Source organism: Telopea speciosissima, chromosome 9 (genome assembly GCF_018873765.1).
Source record: "Telopea speciosissima isolate NSW1024214 ecotype Mountain lineage chromosome 9, Tspe_v1, whole genome shotgun sequence".
NCBI classification, from domain to species: Eukaryota; Viridiplantae; Streptophyta; class Magnoliopsida; order Proteales; family Proteaceae; genus Telopea; species Telopea speciosissima.
Window position 1 is genome coordinate 60,626,211 of NC_057924.1, and position 20,367 is coordinate 60,646,577.

Below are 20,367 nucleotides of genomic sequence, written 5' to 3' on the forward strand. Positions count from 1 at the left end.
ATTTGCAACCCATCTTTTAGCACTTTCCACATAAAATTCTTAAATGAGGCGCAAGATTGCAAATTTTCATAGGGTTTTGCAAATTATCTGTTTTCATGCATACTTTATGAAACCAAATTTCTTTGGATTGCATTGAAGTGAAAAGTAACTTATTAGTGCTTAAGGAGCTACTTCTAGACTTTAGGCTAATCCATGAGTTAGTACAGTCAAATTGTGGAATGAAGATTTTTCTTTTCTTTTTCAGAAACAATATTAGTTTACAAACTCTCAAATAAAAATTTGTTCATGTTTTAGGTTAGCCCTCACATGAATAATATCACTCACCCACTCCATCTTTAAACTCTTGACAACAACCATCTGTTTTAAAATCAACAATACATTAATCTTAAGCCATCATTTGGGGAATATCTAGATTTGACAACAGTCTAGTTTGTTGATAACTCTGTCAGCGTTTGTTGTTGGTCCCAAACCGGATAAAAGGAGGAGGAGGGTTGGTGTGTCAGGCCAACAACCAGTAGCTGAAAAAACTCTAACCAAACCCTTTTAAAATGGATTCTAGAACTTTATATTATCAATTATGAATTCAAATACAATTGATTGGAGGGCAAGGATCCATACAGCCGACCCCATTTAATTGGGATTAGACATTAGGCTATCACTGTTTTAAGTATAATCTTTAAGGTGGAATCTTATCATGTGTAGGTCCAGAACCTTTTAGTGTATCATACATTACAAATTTTTGGTGCTTCAAACTTTTTTTTTTGGTAAAAGGAAAATTTACTGATAAGGGGAGTGCGTACAAGCAGCAGATTCATGAGTGCAAAGATCATGAATACACTGAGTGGAAACAGACAATCCGTCACACAAGTGAGAGGGCCTTCCGTGCCAGGACATCAGCAACAGTATTGATGGTCCGTGGAATACAAGAGAAAGAAACTGAAACAAGGGATTGAGAGAGTCTATTAATGTCTGATATCAAATCTGCTAGGCCAATCTGAGGCATGGTGCTTCAAACTTTTACTGGACAGTTTAAATTGATGAGAGAGAGAGAATAATAGCGTATACCAATTTAAGCCCTTTCAGTGCTAATCTATTAAGTTGGACCCACCTAAGACTACGTGCTCATGTTATCATGAAACACGTATTACGTCTCCTACAGCCCAAGATATTTGCCTTTCAGAAAATGATGGCATAGAGAGATTAAGAATAATGCGACTCCCAAACAGGAGAACTAGGGCTGCGTTTGATATGCATTTGCATTCCAAGAAATCAGACCAAACGCAACCTTAATCTTCCACCCATATCTTAAACATCGGAACCAATTATTTATTTAACGTATATTTGTCATCTATATTCTCAACCTCAAATGGGTACGGGACACACCACCCCCTAAGACCTAAGCCCCAAGTCTTGCTTAAAGAGAATGAACCATATAGCTATACTTTGAAAGTGTTTGAAATTATACAGTGGACATGGTTAGTATGATTTCTTAGAATGCATACCAAACCCAGCATAGTAGATGCTTTCAACTAAATAACTCATAAGAATAATGCGACTCCCAAACAGGAAAACTGGGTGTAGATGCTTTCATCTAAACAACTCATACACAGAATAACTTGTGTGATCGATGAGACAACTAACTTTAGCTTTCAGACTTCTATGCCACAAAATTGTCTGAAGCACTAATCTGCAATCCTTTGAAACTTAATATTGCCTTCTTCAACGATAGCCAATTGTTTCCTTTTCTTGGACAACTTTGTTGGGTTCTGAAACCCAGTTTGCTCATCAGTGAACTGTGCAGCAGTTCTAGCCCGTAGTTCTTCCAAACTCTCACCTTCTTTTGCTCGTTCCAATACCTAAAAATAATAATAGGGAGTTGTAACCATGGTCCTGTGGTAACCAAGCAGATGAACATACATATTGCAAAACTTTTTAACAGCCTTACCAGATGGCGACCATACAGATGGGTGCATGCAAGAGCTTGAAGTGCATTCTGCGCCTCTTGCTTTGTGACATACTCCACAAATGCAAAGCCTCTATGGCTTCCCAACTTCATCGGCAGCCTTAAACTTTTAATCTACCACATATCGCAATAAATGAGTAGAAACAATTGGGCAAATCAAAATGAGTTAACAGTGGGATCATCTCATGGTTCTTAGCAGTAATACAGTTAATCTACGCCCAGATGCATCGACAAAATTTATCCTGGCTCAAAGACAATTTTATATTAAATAGAAGGCATGATCAAAGGAAAACTTGACGAATGATCGAGTCAAATGAATAAAGATCCATGCATATAGGACCTAAACAAATTCTTTTTTTTTTTTGGGGTTGGGGAGGGGGGGGGGGGGGAGGGACCTTTATCCCCTGAGGTTCGCTGACTGGTACAGTTGTGCGGTTCCTCTCATAGGGGGCTGAAATGACCATTCCACCCCCTGACCGAACACACTGCCCGGGTGGGGTCCACCCCCCTTTTATTAGAGGCACGGGCAGGGGAACCGCAGGTGATAAAAATTTCTCGGGGGGGGGGGGGGGAGTGGGGAAGGGAGGATAGGTATTAAGAGCAGCTAAAAAATTACTTCAGTCCATAGAAATTTATGTTATCTGAAAGGAATTGGCTTCTAGAGGATCGGTTCCTTACATGGGAGATTTAAAGAACATAAAGTTTGCAGCAACAGACATCAATCATGAATTCAGAAAGATCCTCAATTACAAAGACAGATCAAATAAAAGGCTGCATGGAAGAGGAACAGAATATTGAATCCAGAGAATGCGTCTCATGCACATTGTCAGGCAGAAAATAAAATGCCAAATGATCTTAATCCTCAGATTGCATTTTAGAAGTACAAGAAACTTCCTGCTTGGCTAAAGTGAGTAAAAGTCACTCAGTTTCAAGACAAAACCAACGTTGTGCACAAAAATAATAATGCCACTGAATTACTAGAAAAAGAAAACTATCAACACATACTTGGGACTGATATAGTCTTAATGAGACATGGGAATAACTGAACCCCACAAGGGTCTGAGAACTTGGTCTTACATTGAAAGATCACACTCTCTTGCCATGTGGTAGATATGGAAGAAAGATGCAGGTGGATTAATTTTATAAGAGAACCTCTTGTTGTAGTTTCATAAATTACAACAATGCTACTTCATTACAATGAAATATTGTCACATTATTGTAACTTCCAATCATTTTGCATCCAGTTTCAGGACACTTCCCTACTTGTTTGGGGCTGGAACTTGACCAGTTGAGCTGTCTGTGATTTGCTCTATCACATGGAGCCACCCATATTTGCCACATACTAAGTTGCAATGAAGGCAAAACTCAACTTTTGTGATGTTCAATATCCCCTGATATGACACTGGTCACATTACTAAGGCAGTAAAATAGAATTAGATGGAACTGGTATGAAAGTTGCAAATAATTCCTAAACATTTTATAAAAAAGAATCTAAATGTCCTCACAAGTTCATACGCCCAAGGAACGAGATTATTGGATACTGAAACTATCCATAACTTTCTCATTTCTTAGTTGTCCCCTGGATGTTATATGTGTCTGCCTCTTGATCTTTGCAGGGCAATTCATAAGACATTATCTCAATACTGAATAAGATGGAATTGGTTGGAGGGTTGCAAATAATCTTCTGTTGCATTTCTAGAAAAAAGGATCTAACTTGATGTCCTCAAAAGTTCGTATGTCCACAGAACAAGAGAACTGGAAACTGAATTCATCCACAACTTTGCACAGAATTAGTTGCCTGCCTGTTTCTATCTGTGCCTGTCTCTCGATCTTTAAAGGGTGATTTGTAAGACATGATCTCAAACTAAGTTGTGCATTAACGAATAACTTTCCAACTAAGACCTTCAAGATTTTTACTTTCTTTGTGCGTGCTTACCTCTTCCCAGAAGGTAACTAACAGAAAGGGGGTAAACATGTTAAAGCATCTATTTATCATTCATTAAATGATCTAAGAACAGGTTAGGACTAATGAGTACCTGGCCAAATGGACTAAATAGTTGCCTCAGTTCTTTTTCTGTAGCCTCAAAAGCAACATTTCTCACAATTAATTTTGTTGAACTCCTATCTTTATCAACCTTTTTTGCCACTTGCCCATCCTTCTTGGCATGACAAAGTTGCAAAATAAGAGCATGTCCATCCAAAACAGTTCCCTGAAATAGACAAGACAAGTGTTTCATTACCTAACTAAAATTACAGAAAGACACATGATACTCTTGATGAGTTAATATCACAAGTTATAACCTGTAAATCCCTGCACACATTTGTCGCAGTTTCTACAGAATCAAACTCAATAAAACCAAAACCCATTGAGAGAGTCTTCCCATTTTTCAGGTGCTTCTTTATCTGCACAATGACAGAACTGAAACATGAGAGAAGAATAAGATAAAAAAAATAATATGATAAAGACGTCCAGTGCCAAAAAATTACCCTGGTACTCTGGATCTTTCCTTCCTTCACATTTTCACTAAAATGCTTCCTCAGACTCTCATCAGATGTTTTGAAATTCAGATTCTTGACAAATAGAGATCGAGACTGTAACCCAAAGAGAGGTATTGTTAACAGATCAATAGAAATATCATCTGCAGTTAAATGCATTTAATCATTTCAAAGGAGTGTGTAAATTGACAGTTTTTTCAGTGATCAGCAAAAGTAGCACTCATGGATAGTGCCCAAAAGTAGCATATTTGGATTTTACTGAAACTTCAACAATAAATTTGATTTGTGCTCCCCACCCCACCCCCCCCCCCCCCCCAAAAAAAAATATATATATAATAATAATAATAAAGAACATTTTCAATTTAAAGAAGAATAAAAGAAAAGGTGTTCCATAATTGGATTAGACTTTGAACCTAGTTCAAATATCATTCTTATTTGCTACCATTGAATTAAAAGAGCGTACCCAGTGCACGAGGCTCCCGCCACTTCCGGGTCTGGAGAGGGTTATAATGTTCGCAGCCTTACCCCTGCTTTCGCAGAGAGGCTGTTTCCAGACTCGAACCCGTGACCATTTGATCACAATGGAGCAACCATACCGTTTAATTCAATGGCCCGCTAATGCAAAATCGACCTTGAACCAGGGAGAAACCAGTGAGAGATCAATTGCAGCAAGGATCAACACAATAAGGATCAAAATTAAATAACTGAAACTCTCTTCTTTTTTTTAATTGCTATTCCTATTACATATGAATGGAGAACATAAAGGATAAAGAAATAAAAATAAAGAGATATAGAAGGGAGGGATAGGATCAGCTCTCTCAGCCAGGCTCTCACCCATGGTCCCTCACCAGACCATTACTGCATCGTCACAGCTTCAACCAGAACTCTTTATCTTTAATCTTGTCCTCTTTTGCTCAGCCACTTACATGTATTTATAATAAAGCAACCCAATCCTAATCTAGGTAAGAAATTAAAGAGTCCTAAAAATAGAAACTACCAAAGGGGCGTACCAAGTGCATGAGGCTCCCGCCACTGCGTGGTCTGGGGAGGGTCATAATGTACGCAGCCTTACCCCTGCTTTCGCAAAGAGGCTTTTTCCAGACTTGAACCCGTGACCACTTGGTCACAATGGAGCAACCTTTACCGTTGCACCAAGGCCGGCCCTCAAAAACAGAAACTACCCATTACATAAATAAATCTAATTAAAAAAGAAACAAACCTAAAGCTACTAAGCCCCCCCCCCCCCCACCCACCCACCCACCCACCCACGAATGGACTAGATAGAATCCTAAATTATAGGAAACTAACACATCACAAAGCAGATAGGCCCCACCAGAATATCTCTAAAATCTCTCACGCAAGGCGCATCCTTCTCTCCATCGATCTCCTATTTTATTCTACCCATGCGAGCTGGACTTGGGGCCCATCAAATCTGGAGAATTTTCCCTATGCTCTTCTCCACATGGCCATGGGGGCCACTCAAAATCTGGAAAAACTTCCTCTCGCATGGCATCTTCAACTTGATCTCCAAGCTAGCTGGCTGTGGGGCCCACACGACCCGTCATTATCTCCTACAAATCAGCAAACCAATAGCTGATAAATCCAGGAAATAATCCCCCTTCAAATCAGCAATCTCGATTGCTATTAAGTCCCCCAAATATATGTCGGCTGGGCCAGAAGTTGAACCAAGATTAGGCTGGATTAGATGGATTTAATTAAACCCAGAATATCGGCATAAAAACCATAACCGATTGGAGCTCCATCTCAAGTCGTGCCTGCATCACCCGCCCTCATTTGCCACCATTGAATTAAGAAGGAATAATCATTTCCAGGAAAAACTCAACCAGACGTGAGGGAATAATGAAAATATAAATATAAATATATATATATATATAAAATATGTAATCCCAATATATCAACCATCATGCATGTCTAACTGAATTTACTGAACTAATCAGCCTGATCATCTCCTGGCCGCTGGAACTGTGATAACAAAAATAAATGGAGAAACGAATAAAAAAAAGGAGATAATGCACTGCTAATCCCGAACCAGTGAGATCCAGTGGGAGATCAGCTCGCGACAGAATCACATGGAAAAAGACAAACCAGATTAGGAGGAATTTAAATAGCTCAAAGAGAATTGCTCAGATTGGTCTGACATTCAGATCGATAGCTCACTTTATCAGGTAAAATACGACTATAAAGTATGATCCAGATCTGATGGTTGGATATCAAGATATGGGGTTTTCTTTTCCAACTAAGAATTCAAGTTCTGTGAGAATTTTATATATCGATAGCTAGGATTTAAGAAGTTCACAACAGTAACAATAGATGAACTGAATTAATAAATAACAGCAGCTTAAAGCCTCAATATGAGATTTCTCTAGCAGTAAGGTGAGTCAAGGGGCTCCCTGCTCTTACTTGGTCCTTAATTGCCCAAAGCCAAGCTTCAGTCCTGCACAGCAGGATATCAGACACTTTCCACCAAATAAAAGGGTAAAATGGCCCAAAGGTTATGTAAGGGTGTCAAATACATAGAGCAGGTACTGTTTTGTGTAGTTTGGTAGTAGCCATTAGTGATTTGTATAATTTTGTTAATTTTTAAACCTCTACATAGATTGGCAAATGCAGCCACTATCTTGTAACTTTCCCTAAATATTATGGGTAGTGCAGGTAACATGATGAATTTATTGAAGGAAAAGGAGAATGCATACAAGCCTTGCGCATACAAGCCTTGCCGAAAGATCTTACGAAAAGCTGTAAAAGGCAATCCCCACACACCACAGGGTGGATGATGTAGATAAAACACAAGGGCTAATTTTAATGGAAAAATGGAAACAAGCTTTGGATTGGGTTATGTATGTGTTGGGCCTTTGATCCAATATGTTTTCATTGCAATGGGCCACTTTAATGGGCCTATAATATGGGTAGAAGCTAGGCCTATGAAAATAGTTAAGTGTCTTTATTTCTATATTTTAATTGTTATTAAGTGTTAGGTTGGATTAGGATTCTATAAGTCCAATCCTGTTTTGAGTTAGTTTCCTTCATTATTTTAGTTTCCTAGTCAGTTTATGCTACTTAATTAATTAAGGATTGGTTTAGACCTTTCTTTTTTAGTGTTTGAGTCTCCAATATAAGTTTGTAAGGGGGTCCAACCTTGCACACGGATTTTATTAATGAATGAAGATGGCTTTTTGCTGCTCTTTTCTGCAGGACTCAGAATCTGATTTTGGGATTCAACTATTCTATAGGTGAGACTCCAATATTGCTGGTGGGATTCCAGCAAGGCTAGGTGAGAAGCCTGGTCATATCCTCCTATTCTATTCTTCTTCTTCTCTTCTCTAATCCTTCCGTCAATTCTAATTAAGTAGCATAAACTTAACTTTTCTTTCATTCATATCTTTTAGTTGCTGAATCTGTTACTAGTTAATGGTCTAAAATTGCTAGCCAGTTGCTTAAACTTCCATTAATGTTCTGGTTCTGATCTTTGCATAAAACCCAGTTTTCCTTCAAGTTTTTTGAATTCATATTCCAACAAGGAATTCCTGAGACTCAAATTTTAACCGTTGGAATTCAAATCTGATTTTACATTAAGCTTTCGGTTTCTGTTCTAAAGTTCTGCTCTCGTTTGGAACTTAAAAATCCAATTTTTACACTGATTTCCAGAAATCCTTCTCTCACTAGGATTTTCTGAATTCTTCAGTTTTGTGGCTGGTCTTTCAGATTTGATTACTGTTTTCTGTTATAGTTTCAAGCCACTGTTTATCCATCGAATCCGTTCATTATTCTTCTCCATTATTCTGACCTTCAACCAGAATATTAGCCCATTCTGATTCTTGAATTAATTGTTATTCAATTTCTTCTGAAATCTGGTTTCCAAACCTCACTGCGATTCTGGTTTTCAACTGAGTTTCTAAACCTAATCCTTTAGTCTTCTAGAAACCCATCAGTGGGTTTAGGGAGGAACCTTCATACTACACACAGGAAAACAAGAGCCCAGTCAGCACAGGCCATACCCTCTTTACCACCAGTAAAACAGCATCAAATCAACCATCCCCGATGGATGTCCCTGCCATAAAACTCCACTTTCACACATTAGAGAACAAGAGGGCAAAAAGCTGCAAATAGGCTATATAATTATTCTATTACTAAGCTGAAAGATTTCAGATTTCTCTTACTCAGATGTCCTGGACATGGATTCCTTTTCGTCCGTCATTTGGTGTGTCACTATATCCTTTGGGAGGAAAATCACTTTGAAGATATGATAGTTGTGGCATCCACAAACACCCCTTACTGATGCAGATCAGAGGTAGTCTATCAAGTACGAATGCAGTCAGAGAACCAGACCAGAAAAACCTAATGTAGAATAGCTAGGCTGCAACTAATTCTACAGGAGGATCGTAAACTCTTCAATGAAGAACAGCATCCACAGGGTATTTTGAGGCTTTCTTCAATCAGCAACTAAGGTAGCATGAAATCTTCTATTGAATGAATGAACCCAGCAATAGATTGGAACCTCGGTTGATCTCAGATTTGCAGGGATTGAAATATTTAAAAAAAAAAAAAAACATACAAAAAAAGAGAGAAAATAGAGAAGGGAATAAGGATAGAAGGGGTTGGCTATCTCAGCCTGGGTATCTCACCCCCGGCCTCTCACCGTACCTGTCTCTCACAGCCATTAATGGCTTTAACCAAGCTCATTCTTTTTTTTTTTTTCTTCAAACTCGACTTGGCTGGTTATCAGCCTATTCCTTTATTTATAATTCCAATTGATTACATCCTAGGTTCTTCCAGAAATATCTCAGAACAAAATTCAATTAAAATAAAACTACCATTGCTAATCTAGAAAATAACTAAAACAATAAAACTCTAAAACCCCACGCAAGGCAGCAACCTTTATGGATTCAAAGTACTCTAAACAAGCTGTCATGTGGACCCACCAAATCTGAGAAAATACCTCCACTTTAGTCTTTACCGTATCAAGGGAAATAATCCTAAATTATCTCTAACTCTAATTACATCAAATAACTGAATAATATCCTAATTAAAAACCTATCTAAAACAGCTGTAGGAGTCCTCCACGCATTGGCAATTGAGTCTTCAAACTAATCTCATCCAGCTGGCTATGGGGCCCACCAGATCTACTAAAAAGTATTCCCAAACTGAGCAAATATAGGCTGTGACACTATTCACGCGAACAGTGTTTTGGTCTTTTCTTCTTCCTGTTTCTCCACGCAATCTGGACTTGGGCTGCCTTATGAGATGCTCCATCGAATCAACAAAAGCCCGCTAAATCATCAGACCAGGCTGCCTCTCACAGCATTTGAATCCCATACACTCGGCTGGTTTTGGGGCTTGTTCTTGCAGCCACACATGGACCTGTGATCTACATCAAAACCTCTTGTGGTTCTGGTTTGAACCAGTTTTTTCTGATTCAGAACTGGCTCGTGGATTAAGTTTCTGGTTCACCTAAAGAGTCTCCATGATTTTACTAGTTGAATAAAGATTGGCTTTCTGCCTCTATGTGGTTGCTGTGAGATGCAGCAGCACCCTTGGTGAGATGCTAAGGTAAGGCTGTTGGGATTCCAGCCCAGGATCAACTGAGAAGCTTGATTCATATCCTCCCCTTCTACTCTTTTTATTAATTCCTTCATCAAAATCAGGATAGTACTCTGAAATTAGATTTTCATGAGTTTGTTATTGTTTCATTCTCCTAAACCATACCTGAAATTCTGTTACTACTTACTATTTGATAATTTGATTATTAAAAATCCAACCTTTTCACTGAAACAAAGAGTCCTTTTGCACTAGAACTTCCTGATAACTTGAGTTTCAGATCTGATATTTCAAATCTGTTTTCAGATTTCATGAACCGGGTTTGGTTCTCAAGGCATCCCTGATTTCAAAATCTGAACTTGCTGTTGATTTATTAGAATCCCATTTCAAGTCTGATTTTATTCAACTCAGTTTCGAAAATCTGTTTTCAAGTTCTGGTTTCAGATTTATGTCTTACTATTAAATCTCAAGTAGGATTCTTCAGATTCTGGAATCCGATATTCGAATTGGGCCCAACTTTTGATATTTTATTATCCATTTATCATAATACCCAAATAGAAGGCTTGACCAGATTTTGGAACAGATCAGAGTCTTTGATTTTCTGATATTAAAGATCTACAGAAATCTGGTTTTTGATTTGTCTGCGATTCTGGTTTCTTTGTGTTTCTATAACTAAGTAACCATAGGTGATTAGAAACCCATTCATCCTTACTACGTGGGTAACTCGCGTTGGAATGACTTTGTCGAAGAGGAATTGCTGACAAAGTTAGATTTACACCAAGGAGCACTGATTCTTGCATCTCTTTGCCGTAATTATGAGTGAGAAGAAAAATATCGCATGGCGTGCATTGTTTGTTGATGAGATTACTTTTGTCAACAATGCTAGATAAGGGAGAAATGTGGTTATGAATACAAAGGGTAGTTTAAAATGAAATGGTTTTCAGATAAACTGGACGAAAAAAGAACATGTGTGTAAGAGAAAAACAAAAGGGATCACTATAGAGAGATGACCTACGGATCCTGCAAGGCAACCACTTATATCACCTTGCTTCATCTGGTCATATGAGGGGAGATATTGAAAATGACGATAATGCAAAGTGGCTTCTGAGATACTTGTTCAACAGTCCATATCATTAAAATAAATAGAAAATTATAAAGAAAGCAATAAAACCAGCTATGTTATTTGTACCAAAATGTTGGGCGACGCAGCTTATCAACAAGCCTTCAGTTGCCTAGCTTGTGAATTCCTCTGGTTCGGTAGGCCTTATCAATTTTATATTTCATTTTAATAAATAAAACAAGAAAAAAAATAGCCACATACACAAATTTAGAAAGGAAAAAAATTTGTCAAACCTCAACTCTATCAGGATCAATATCCACTTCTGATAATCCTTCCACACGCTGCTCTAGTAACACTCTCTTGACATCTTTTTCACCAACAATGACATTACTTTGTGACTTGGTCTCTGATGTTGCACTCAAACTAAGAATGTTGTTGGGGGCCCATTCTAAATATAATGGAGCATCTCTGAGAGAGGAGAAATGAAGATAAAATTCCATTCCAAATGAAATAGAGCAAGCATCCATAAGAGGGGGGGGGAAATGAATTCAATCTCGATAATGTAAAACGGCTAATGCTTTCAATGTAAGCAGTGACAGCAAGCATAGTAGACTAAAAAAAAAAAATGAAATGGCAGTGACATGGACATTCAAGCAAGAAATTGTGGCTGGATGGTTCAGCAATTGTCCATGGAGAACGTCTCACATTGTCGTCAAATCTGTCATTTGGTGTTCATCCCTGTTTCCTTCCACTAGAGGCCAAGGGCCCAAGACTAGACAAAGTGAATTGAGGCCTAGAATTGTTGAGGGGATTGATATTCTTCTTTGATGTTTGTATCAGCTTAGTCTTACTGCAGTCTTGTATTTGGTCCTGGTTTTAGGGGATTCTGGTCCGTCTGTGTTGTTGTTGTTGTACACTATTCTATATCTTTCAATAAAATCTGTTATTTAGCCCCACCCCACCCCCAACCCAAAAACAAAAAACAAACTAACTTACTTGTAACGTTTATATGCTAAGCCTTTGAAAGCTGCACGCGCTTCAGCTGCTTCAAGGAAAACAACCTGAAATAACCATCCACAGGACATCATCATCAACTAGATAAAGGAAACAACGAGGTGTTAAATATGGAAAAAAACTAACTAGCAATTCACAACCACATAAAGTAACATAACTTTAAGAAGCTCAATTACATTTGTCCAGAAATCAAATCCATTTCCATTAGGAATGTTTTTTGACTTTGCAGTGACGAAAATTGCTTGTGAGATGTAAAAAATATATATATCAAAACACAGGAAAGATGACATACATATTTTATAAATGAAAATCAGAATACTTCAAGATACATGTTGGCAAAGGATCATGGTATTAGAGCCTCAAATCTAGTTATTCGAGATCTATTAACATAGCAAGCCCCCAACCTTCCAAGAATAGGGCAATCGTGCTTTCTGGTCTCTACTGTTGATATAGAAATCAGACATGGAACTTTGAAAATATTTAGGAGTTCATGCAAGGAATCAGATTAGGGAATTTGCACAACAAATCAGAAGCAAAATAATATACCAAACTGTAATCAAATTAAGCAAAGAAGCAAAACGAATAATAATAACCAGTAGATATAACTGTAATTGATAAAGCAAAAGAGAGCCCCAATACAGGGTATCACAGCAAGGAAGAAGCGCAAAACTGTCCTGAAATAAGAAGATTCCGATCTGAGAAGAGAGAGATTCCAGCCCCTTGCTATCCAAATCAGGGCACCAAGCACACAAAAAACTCCAAAGCTCAACTCCATTCCATTCCATAGAATTCTCAATCTCAGATAGATAGATAGATAGATAGATAGATATAAAGACCAACTTTCCTTATGCTATTCGAACTCTAAGGAGATAAAACAGAGGTTAACTCTAAACAACGGAAGGGTTAACAATGACTTGGGCTGAAGTAGTAAATAAAAACATGATTGCTTACTGTTCGACAGAGATACATGGCCCCATGGTGGCAAAACAGGCTTTATAATCACCACCAACTAAACTTAATTTTTTTGGTGAGCATGGATAAGTGTTATTGGCATAAGTTTTTAAAACAGTATCATATACAATGAAACTACTTTGAAGTAAGTCGCAAAAGTCCAAATGATCTTTGAGTGGCTCAACCTTATTATTCCACATGGACAGATGATGTGGCTATCCAACATGATTTGGATTAGCCACGTGCCAAATTTTAGAGCCTAATTCAATCCAAATACTGATGGAGATGCACCACAACCTAAAAGAGCCAGCACAAGAGGCCAGATCAAGACAACTCAACCCTGGCCCACGGCTTAGCCTGGCCAGGCTATTCTCAGCCTTGCCGTAGACCTATTTGGGCATCCAAGATCCAGCCAGCACTCCCTAAAAGCTGACTGTTCAATTTGTGCCTTTCTAGTTTGTCTTTTCATGTTCCTAGGTTAATTGATGTAGTGGGTTTTACTTTCCTAGGTAGTATTAATTAGTATTTTAGTTTTCCTTATTAAGTAGTTATTATTGCTTGGTTGTACTTTTACATGTCTAGGAATTGTTATCTATGTTTGGGGAATTCCGAATTCTAAGTCTCTTTAATGTTATTTTGCTGTACTCAAGGCTTTCACCTCTATATAAAGCAAATCTTGGCTGCTTTCAAAGCCAGCCATCGAATTTTACAGTATACTATCTGAGTATTTACTTGTGTGACTCAAGTGGGCTTAGGTAAGACTTACACAACGGGGCAACTAATGGACTCTAGCTTGCCGAGGTTATCTATTATCTTCTATATTCAGCTATCAACCCTCCATCACCATTTGCACCAACACTTCCTTCATCTTTAAATGCCAATACAGTAGATCAGAACAGAATCCAACCTGAACTTAATCTGCACCTATCTCTATTCTCTACCAGCCTTTGATCTTGGCATGCTAGCATTTATAGGTCAGCATACAATACACCCCCTAGTGTATTGGCATGCATCCCCATGTATGTCCATGCACGTCTATGGTACTTTGACCACACTAATATATAGTCTCCCAAAACTCTATTTTTGAAGCTCTGTTTTCCCACTTGGCAAACACTACTTGGGATGGAATTTGATATGTGAGCACTGAGCAGGGGATGTTGGTGTCTACCTGTCCACAAAATTTGTGCCGCAACTAAACTGCCCCATGACAGATATTTGGGTCACACAAAAAGGCCATCATATGTGGACTGCTCAGGAAACAGGGCCTCAAAATTAAAAGGAAAAGAAAAATGAAATCTAATTACTGTAAGATAACAAGATAAAGGTGACAGATAACAAGACAAAGATGATATTCAGAACATTTTTTCGTAATAAACACAAGGGAAAAAGTTCTCTGTCCGGGAGTGTGGCCTAAGCCAGCACTCCCATGAGTCTATCTCTCTCCTCCCCATGTGAAAAGACATCTCTGCTCCCTTGTTTTGAGGAGGAGAGAGATAGACACATGGGAGTGCTGGCGTAGGCCACACTCCCGGACAGAGAACTACTTCCCTAAACACAAATACAAGAAACACCACCACCAAATAAGCAAAATGATAACACACATACCAGGGCCAATGTTTTTGTTGGGGGTAAAATAATTTTATCCAAACTCCCAAACTTTCCAAACAACTTGGCAAGATCTCCATCAGAAGAACCATATGGTAAATTCTTCACTAATAGAACATGGTTGCTTCTTCTAGTGCCAACAGTTTTACCAACAGCTAATTCTTCCAATGCAGAAACGTTTACTCCCGCACTATTCAGAGCATTTTTGGTCTCTGCAATCACTTGGGTTTCTCCCAAAGCAATACGCACAGCAAGATCATCTGCTTCACGGTCAAGCAGATCACTTTTATCGACACCAAGTGTCCTGGCAATGTTTTCAACAACCTACGCAAATGAATAAGAACAAATTAGAATAAATTTTTGAAGTAGGCCAATCAAGAAAGTTGAGTTCAAGTATACGCCCATGTAAGGCCACAAAAAGAAGATTAAGAAGTAATAAATCAGAGAACCAAGCACGAATCAACATAAATTTCTATGGACGCAGCTTTGAGATGTCATTCAAGACACCAAAGTCCGAATAGTTAAGTGGTACATAGTACATATTTACACCAATCAAGTCAAGATACATTAAAATTAGGTAAGGATGTACACAAAGAACAACCAGATTACACAGGGAGAAACCACACACTCCACCCCCCTGCGTAAATCAACATTTAAAAAGGAAAGACTTATCTCTCTGTTGACAAGACTTGAATGATTTCACAGCACTGGATACCCCTTCAGAAAGGCTTCCAATCCCCGAAATTCTTTGATGGGCACAGTCCAGTGCCCTCCCCATCAGCTTGAGCCAGCCTCTAGATTTATTTCAAATATATGGTCATTCTTTTTCTTCCAAAGAACCCCATGAGATGACATAGGGAATGAACCCCCAAAAAATCGAAGCTATTTAGTTCCAACTGTATCCAGGAAGTATAACATAGTTAAAAAAACTCAAAATTTCGGTGATTTCGACGAGGCTGAGACGAAATAACAGACAAATTAAGGACTCGGCAATATTTTGGTCGAATTTCCGGTGTTTCGCCGAAATTTTGGTGATAAAATGATTTAGGGAATAATAACTTGCTCCCCAGGGGAGCACAAGCATGTTCTATTTATAATAAGAGGAGAGAAAGAGCAAATTACAAGGACACCCTCAGAACAATACATAATTACAAGGGTACCCAAAACACCCTTTAACCCCGCATTACAACATTTGGTCATGTCTACATAGTAGACAAAAATGCACGGTTTCAGTGAAATTTCGATCGTTTTCCCCCTGAAATGGCCAACCGAAACTCAAGGCAAAAAATGCAGTGTTTCAGCGAAATTTCGGTTATTTTGGTCATTTCAGTCAGGCTGAAACGAGACCAAGACCCGAGTTTTCGAATTATGGTATAAACATCTTCTACTGGGAAGAGAGAAGCCACTCAAAACTAATTGTTTGCTCAAAACCTCAGGGTCAAATTAAAATATAGAAATAAAGGTTCTGTCATTCCCAACTTGATCTTGCTGGCTAATTTGAATTGTCTGTTTTCCAGCACCTCCAAAGTAAGAACTGAGCAAAATGAAGCAAATACCTGAACCTTGGGTGGAGCTTGATAACTTCTTTTTTTTTTGGTTCTATCCTATCTAGCTGCCCAATGGTACTTTAACTACCAACTACAAGAGATTTCTAACCACGGGGGGAGGGGGGGAGGCAAACCACCAACCAACCGAGCAAGCGGCTGTTCACAGCTTGACAACTTCACATGAGAGCTCTATCTCTATGATCAGGCCTCGGAAAATACACTTCAATCAAGAACCTTTAGCATCATTCTTCCACAATCTTTGATTGTAATGTTGTACTCAGAACATTCTTCTCCAGGACTAAAATATTTTTTTTGGTAAAATCCAGGACTAAAATATAGAGCCTAGGATCAGCTGAAGCAAGATGTACAAACACCTCTTCTATCTGCACTCAATATAACAGTTGACCCAACCTCGTATCACATTTTGATGAAAATCGGTCAAACTAGTCATTGAGATTTCTATTGTAGGGAAAGGTCTATTATTCTTACTAAACATCTCGTGAAACCTCGTAATTGCAATTTCTTCATTTCAAGCAAACTTGCAAGGAAAATCCATCAGTCACTGAATACAATCACTAGTCGAGTTAATTTCAGCATAATGTTTTGCCAGCAGAAAGAATAGCTAAAATGGACAGGCCATGTTTAGCATTAGGCACAGTCTACACTCATATCAACTGAATTATAAAAAAAATAGGCAATGGAATTAATTACCTCATCCAAGTGCATATAGATATTTTATTATTTCATGAACAGTTTAGCCTCTTTAGCCACCACAATCTCAGTGATGAAAACAAATATATAATTGAAAATTTTTTAACTGGGGCAAACCGTATCAGGGCGCATGAACAAGCTGTTCCATGCTTGTGTATCTCCACTGGCTTCAGATGCTTTCCTCTGTTCCTCCCTCTGTTGCTTAAAAGTTTTTGAAGCTTGACCAGCAGCAACACTAGACCTGAAAAATCAGCATACCCAAACGTAATGGTCTCTATTTAATCAACACAGGATTTAAAGAATGGTTCTAAAATCCATAAACAATCAAAACTCAGAAACATAATATAAGCTGTAAGAGCTTAGCATTACTGACTCTTGCTTCTCAGAAGGATTTTGTTGTTTTGCCGGCATAATGTGCATCAATCTGCCTTGGAAAATAGAATTGTCTAATTCTTCCAATGCCCTGAAGAAAAGGAAATTAAATCAACAATGACTATAAAAAGACATCAGTGGAAGTATTTTTCATGTGGATAGGTTATACTTACATTCATGAAAAAGTCATCATCATTGGGAAACAAGAAACAGACATGATCTAGAGTTTAGACCTCAGAGGGTAGGGGAAAAAGAAAAACAATAGTCTACATTTGCATCTTGGCTCATTACCCCACAGCAAATGATTCACAAAGTTCAAAGCTTGATGGGATCCTTAACATTTATGAGGGAAGCAAACAAGGAAAGAAATCTAAATCCTTTTTTCAGATAAACAAAGTTTCATATCGAAATTTTCTCAACCTCACCAAAAGTCATTCTATAAAACATGAAAAATGCATCATATAGAATTATAAGAAATAGCTACCTAAGAGCAGATTCTGGAAGTGTATAAAGAACATAAGCAAATCCTTTAGACCGCTTGGTGTCTTTATCAACTACTAGATGAACCTGTGAGATATTGCCAAATTTGCTGAAGAGTTCTGCCAGATCATCCTCACTGAATTCCAACAGAAACATAACAGACCAATCAGAACAACCAATTGGAATTCCCGACTCCCTAATTAGACTACACTCATATTTATTTTCTATTATATTGAAAGAAGACTTGCTTGAACTAGAACATACGTTGCACTATATGGAAGATTGCGAACAAAGAGACGGCCAGTCTCTAGAACTTCTTCTCTTGCATCTTTCAGTCCTGATGACAGGTCTCCTTCAACATCAAAGTTTTCAGATGAGGCCCCCTTTTTAACCTTATCTTTTGGGACTTCATTTTGATTGTCTTCACATTGCTCCTCCATATCTAACTCCTCATTATCTTGATCATTTTTTTCAACGGGTGAATCATCATCACTTTCTGAATCCGACCATTGTCTCTTAACTTTGCTCTTGAAATAATCCATGTCTGAGACAACCTCGTCATTGAGTGCATTACCTGACTGCTTTGCTGCATGGGCATTCAATGACCCATTTTCTCTTTTATCATTTTCATCATATTCAACCTGATTTGAACCCGATTGTTGTACTTCTGCCTCATCCAACCGTTTCTGCTTCGTGCCAGCTTTACCACCTGGTTCAAGAAGGGGAACTCCCACAGAATCATTTGCCCACAACTTTGATTTAATTCGAGGCTGCATAACCTGAAGAAACTCCAGAAGCTGTGGGTCATTATTTTCGCTGCTTCTTTTAGAATTCTGAACAATCCCCTTGGTATCCACATGGCTTAAGCTTTTGGAACCAATGTTTTCCTTTTTCTCTTCGGCCACTTTCTCTTGCTTTGTTGCAGAATACTGACTCCATGGTCGAGGCATATTTGGATCCCCAACTTTACGAGCAACCTGAAGTAACAAATGGCAGGTATTTTCAGTTCAATTAAGTAAGCATTCCAGTTAAAATCATGCAGTGTTTACTTCTGAGAGGTTACGAACATTCTTTTTCTCCAATCTACCACTTAAACCAATTACAGAACAGATATTAAATTCATAAATTCTCCAAGTGGCAAGTTACACACCTCACATGTAAGTCTACTGTTATCCAGGTATGAGTTATTGAAGAACTTGAGAGCTTCTTCAGCTTCTCCTTCAGTTCGAAACCCGATGAAAGCGAATTGCCTACTCTTACCATCTCTGAGAGTACCCACAGAACGGGGGAAGAAAATCAATTTAAGACCAAATAGAATCTGATAAAACAAAGGAACAGAACAGAAATTTAGATGCTTTACTTGGTTCGCATGAGTTTGGCGTCGGTTACTTCTCCCTTCTGAGAGAAGAACTCTCTGAGACGATCCTCTGCAACATATTTAGGTAAATTCTTGACACAAATGCGAGACCTGAAAAAGACATCCATCCAATTAAATTAAAAAAAAAAAAAAAAAACAATCAAACGAATCCCAAGGAAAAACAATTCTTACAATAAAGGAAGATAAAATACTCACATAATCCCTCAGCTTCAATGGCGGAATAGCAGAAGATCAAATTTTGAGATGATGCAATGTTATAGACACTAAGACACCTCAAGTGAGAGAAGAGTTCAAAAAGCACAGCGGGGTACAGAGATAAATATATGAACAGCACTTAGTCTTGCTCAAAGCCCTACAAGAATAGTCGAGAAAGCTCTGTTAGCTAAGCAGAGAATGGAACCAGATGGCAGTTCAATACTTCATAGAAATATGACACAAAAGAGAGAACACGGCGGTGTAGCGGTTAAGTGAACACCGAACGTCCCTGTTTGCCTGGTTAGGGCGCAAAATACTAATTGATAATAAAACCAGAAAAATCGGTTTCAGCAAATCGACAATAATCGATTCTGTTCCCGATTCCATTCTCTAGAACAATGAACCTTGGTGTGGGGCATTTTGTTAATGGGAAATATTCGGCGATACCCTCTCCGTTGGACCATGGAATTAATGCCAACCCATTAAATCTCAATATATCAATTTGGGTCCAAAAACTAACGAAAATAACAGAGAGTTAACCGAGTAGAAGTAAAATGACTAAAAAACCCCAGCCTTCTCCGTCTCCCTCTTCCTCTCCCTTCTTCTTCGTCTCCGGATCCCATAACCTGAGCCAGTAATTGATCCGTTTCATGTTACTGATCTGTTTCCTTCACATTGTTCAAACCTTATATCCCAAGTCTTTGATTAAACAAGGAATTGGATGCACAAGGAAAAATTAAAAAATAAAATAAAATGAAACCTACCATAATCTATCGATCATTCATCAGGGGACAGCAAGATCGCCTGTAACATGGGAAGGGAATGTGTTTGCTCAGGTAGCAGGGGAAGGGAGGAGTAGAGAGAATAGATAGAATGGAGAGAAGAGTTCACTTACAGCGCAAGTCATCGGCCGATTGAAGGTTGTCAGGTGAGCAAGATCGCAAAGATGGAAGAAGGAAGAAGCGGTGGTTGCAGGTTCTCAATTGCCCTAACATTTGAAGTTCAACGGTAAGATAAGGAGTGTGTATTCCTTCAAATC

The 20,367-nt window shown here is 38.4% G+C and overlaps 1 protein-coding gene across 3 annotated transcripts; it reads right to left on the reverse strand.

The window, feature by feature from the left end:
• Window positions 1-1,541: 1,541 nt before the first annotated feature.
• On the reverse strand, window positions 1,542-19,429 carry LOC122640825 (multiple RNA-binding domain-containing protein 1-like). 3 transcript variants are annotated; one of them, XM_043834072.1, is made up of 15 exons: window positions 19,329-19,429; window positions 19,116-19,223; window positions 18,906-19,020; window positions 18,020-18,732; window positions 17,760-17,891; window positions 17,277-17,366; window positions 17,021-17,138; window positions 14,646-14,969; window positions 12,072-12,136; window positions 11,369-11,543; window positions 4,451-4,555; window positions 4,265-4,366; window positions 4,000-4,173; window positions 1,946-2,077; window positions 1,542-1,856 (listed from the first exon to the last, which is right to left on the reverse strand). In XM_043834072.1, coding segments are annotated over exons 1-15 (2,529 nt in total). In that variant the 5' UTR covers window positions 19,331-19,429; the 3' UTR covers window positions 1,542-1,682. The 3 variants fall into 3 exon arrangements, with proteins under 3 accessions (XP_043690007.1, XP_043690006.1, XP_043690008.1); XM_043834071.1 differs by having other exon boundaries at window positions 17,021-17,144; XM_043834073.1 differs by lacking the exons at window positions 1,542-1,856; window positions 1,946-2,077 and adding an exon at window positions 3,770-3,858 and having other exon boundaries at window positions 3,917-4,173; window positions 17,021-17,144.
• Window positions 19,430-20,367: the final 938 nt, after the last annotated feature.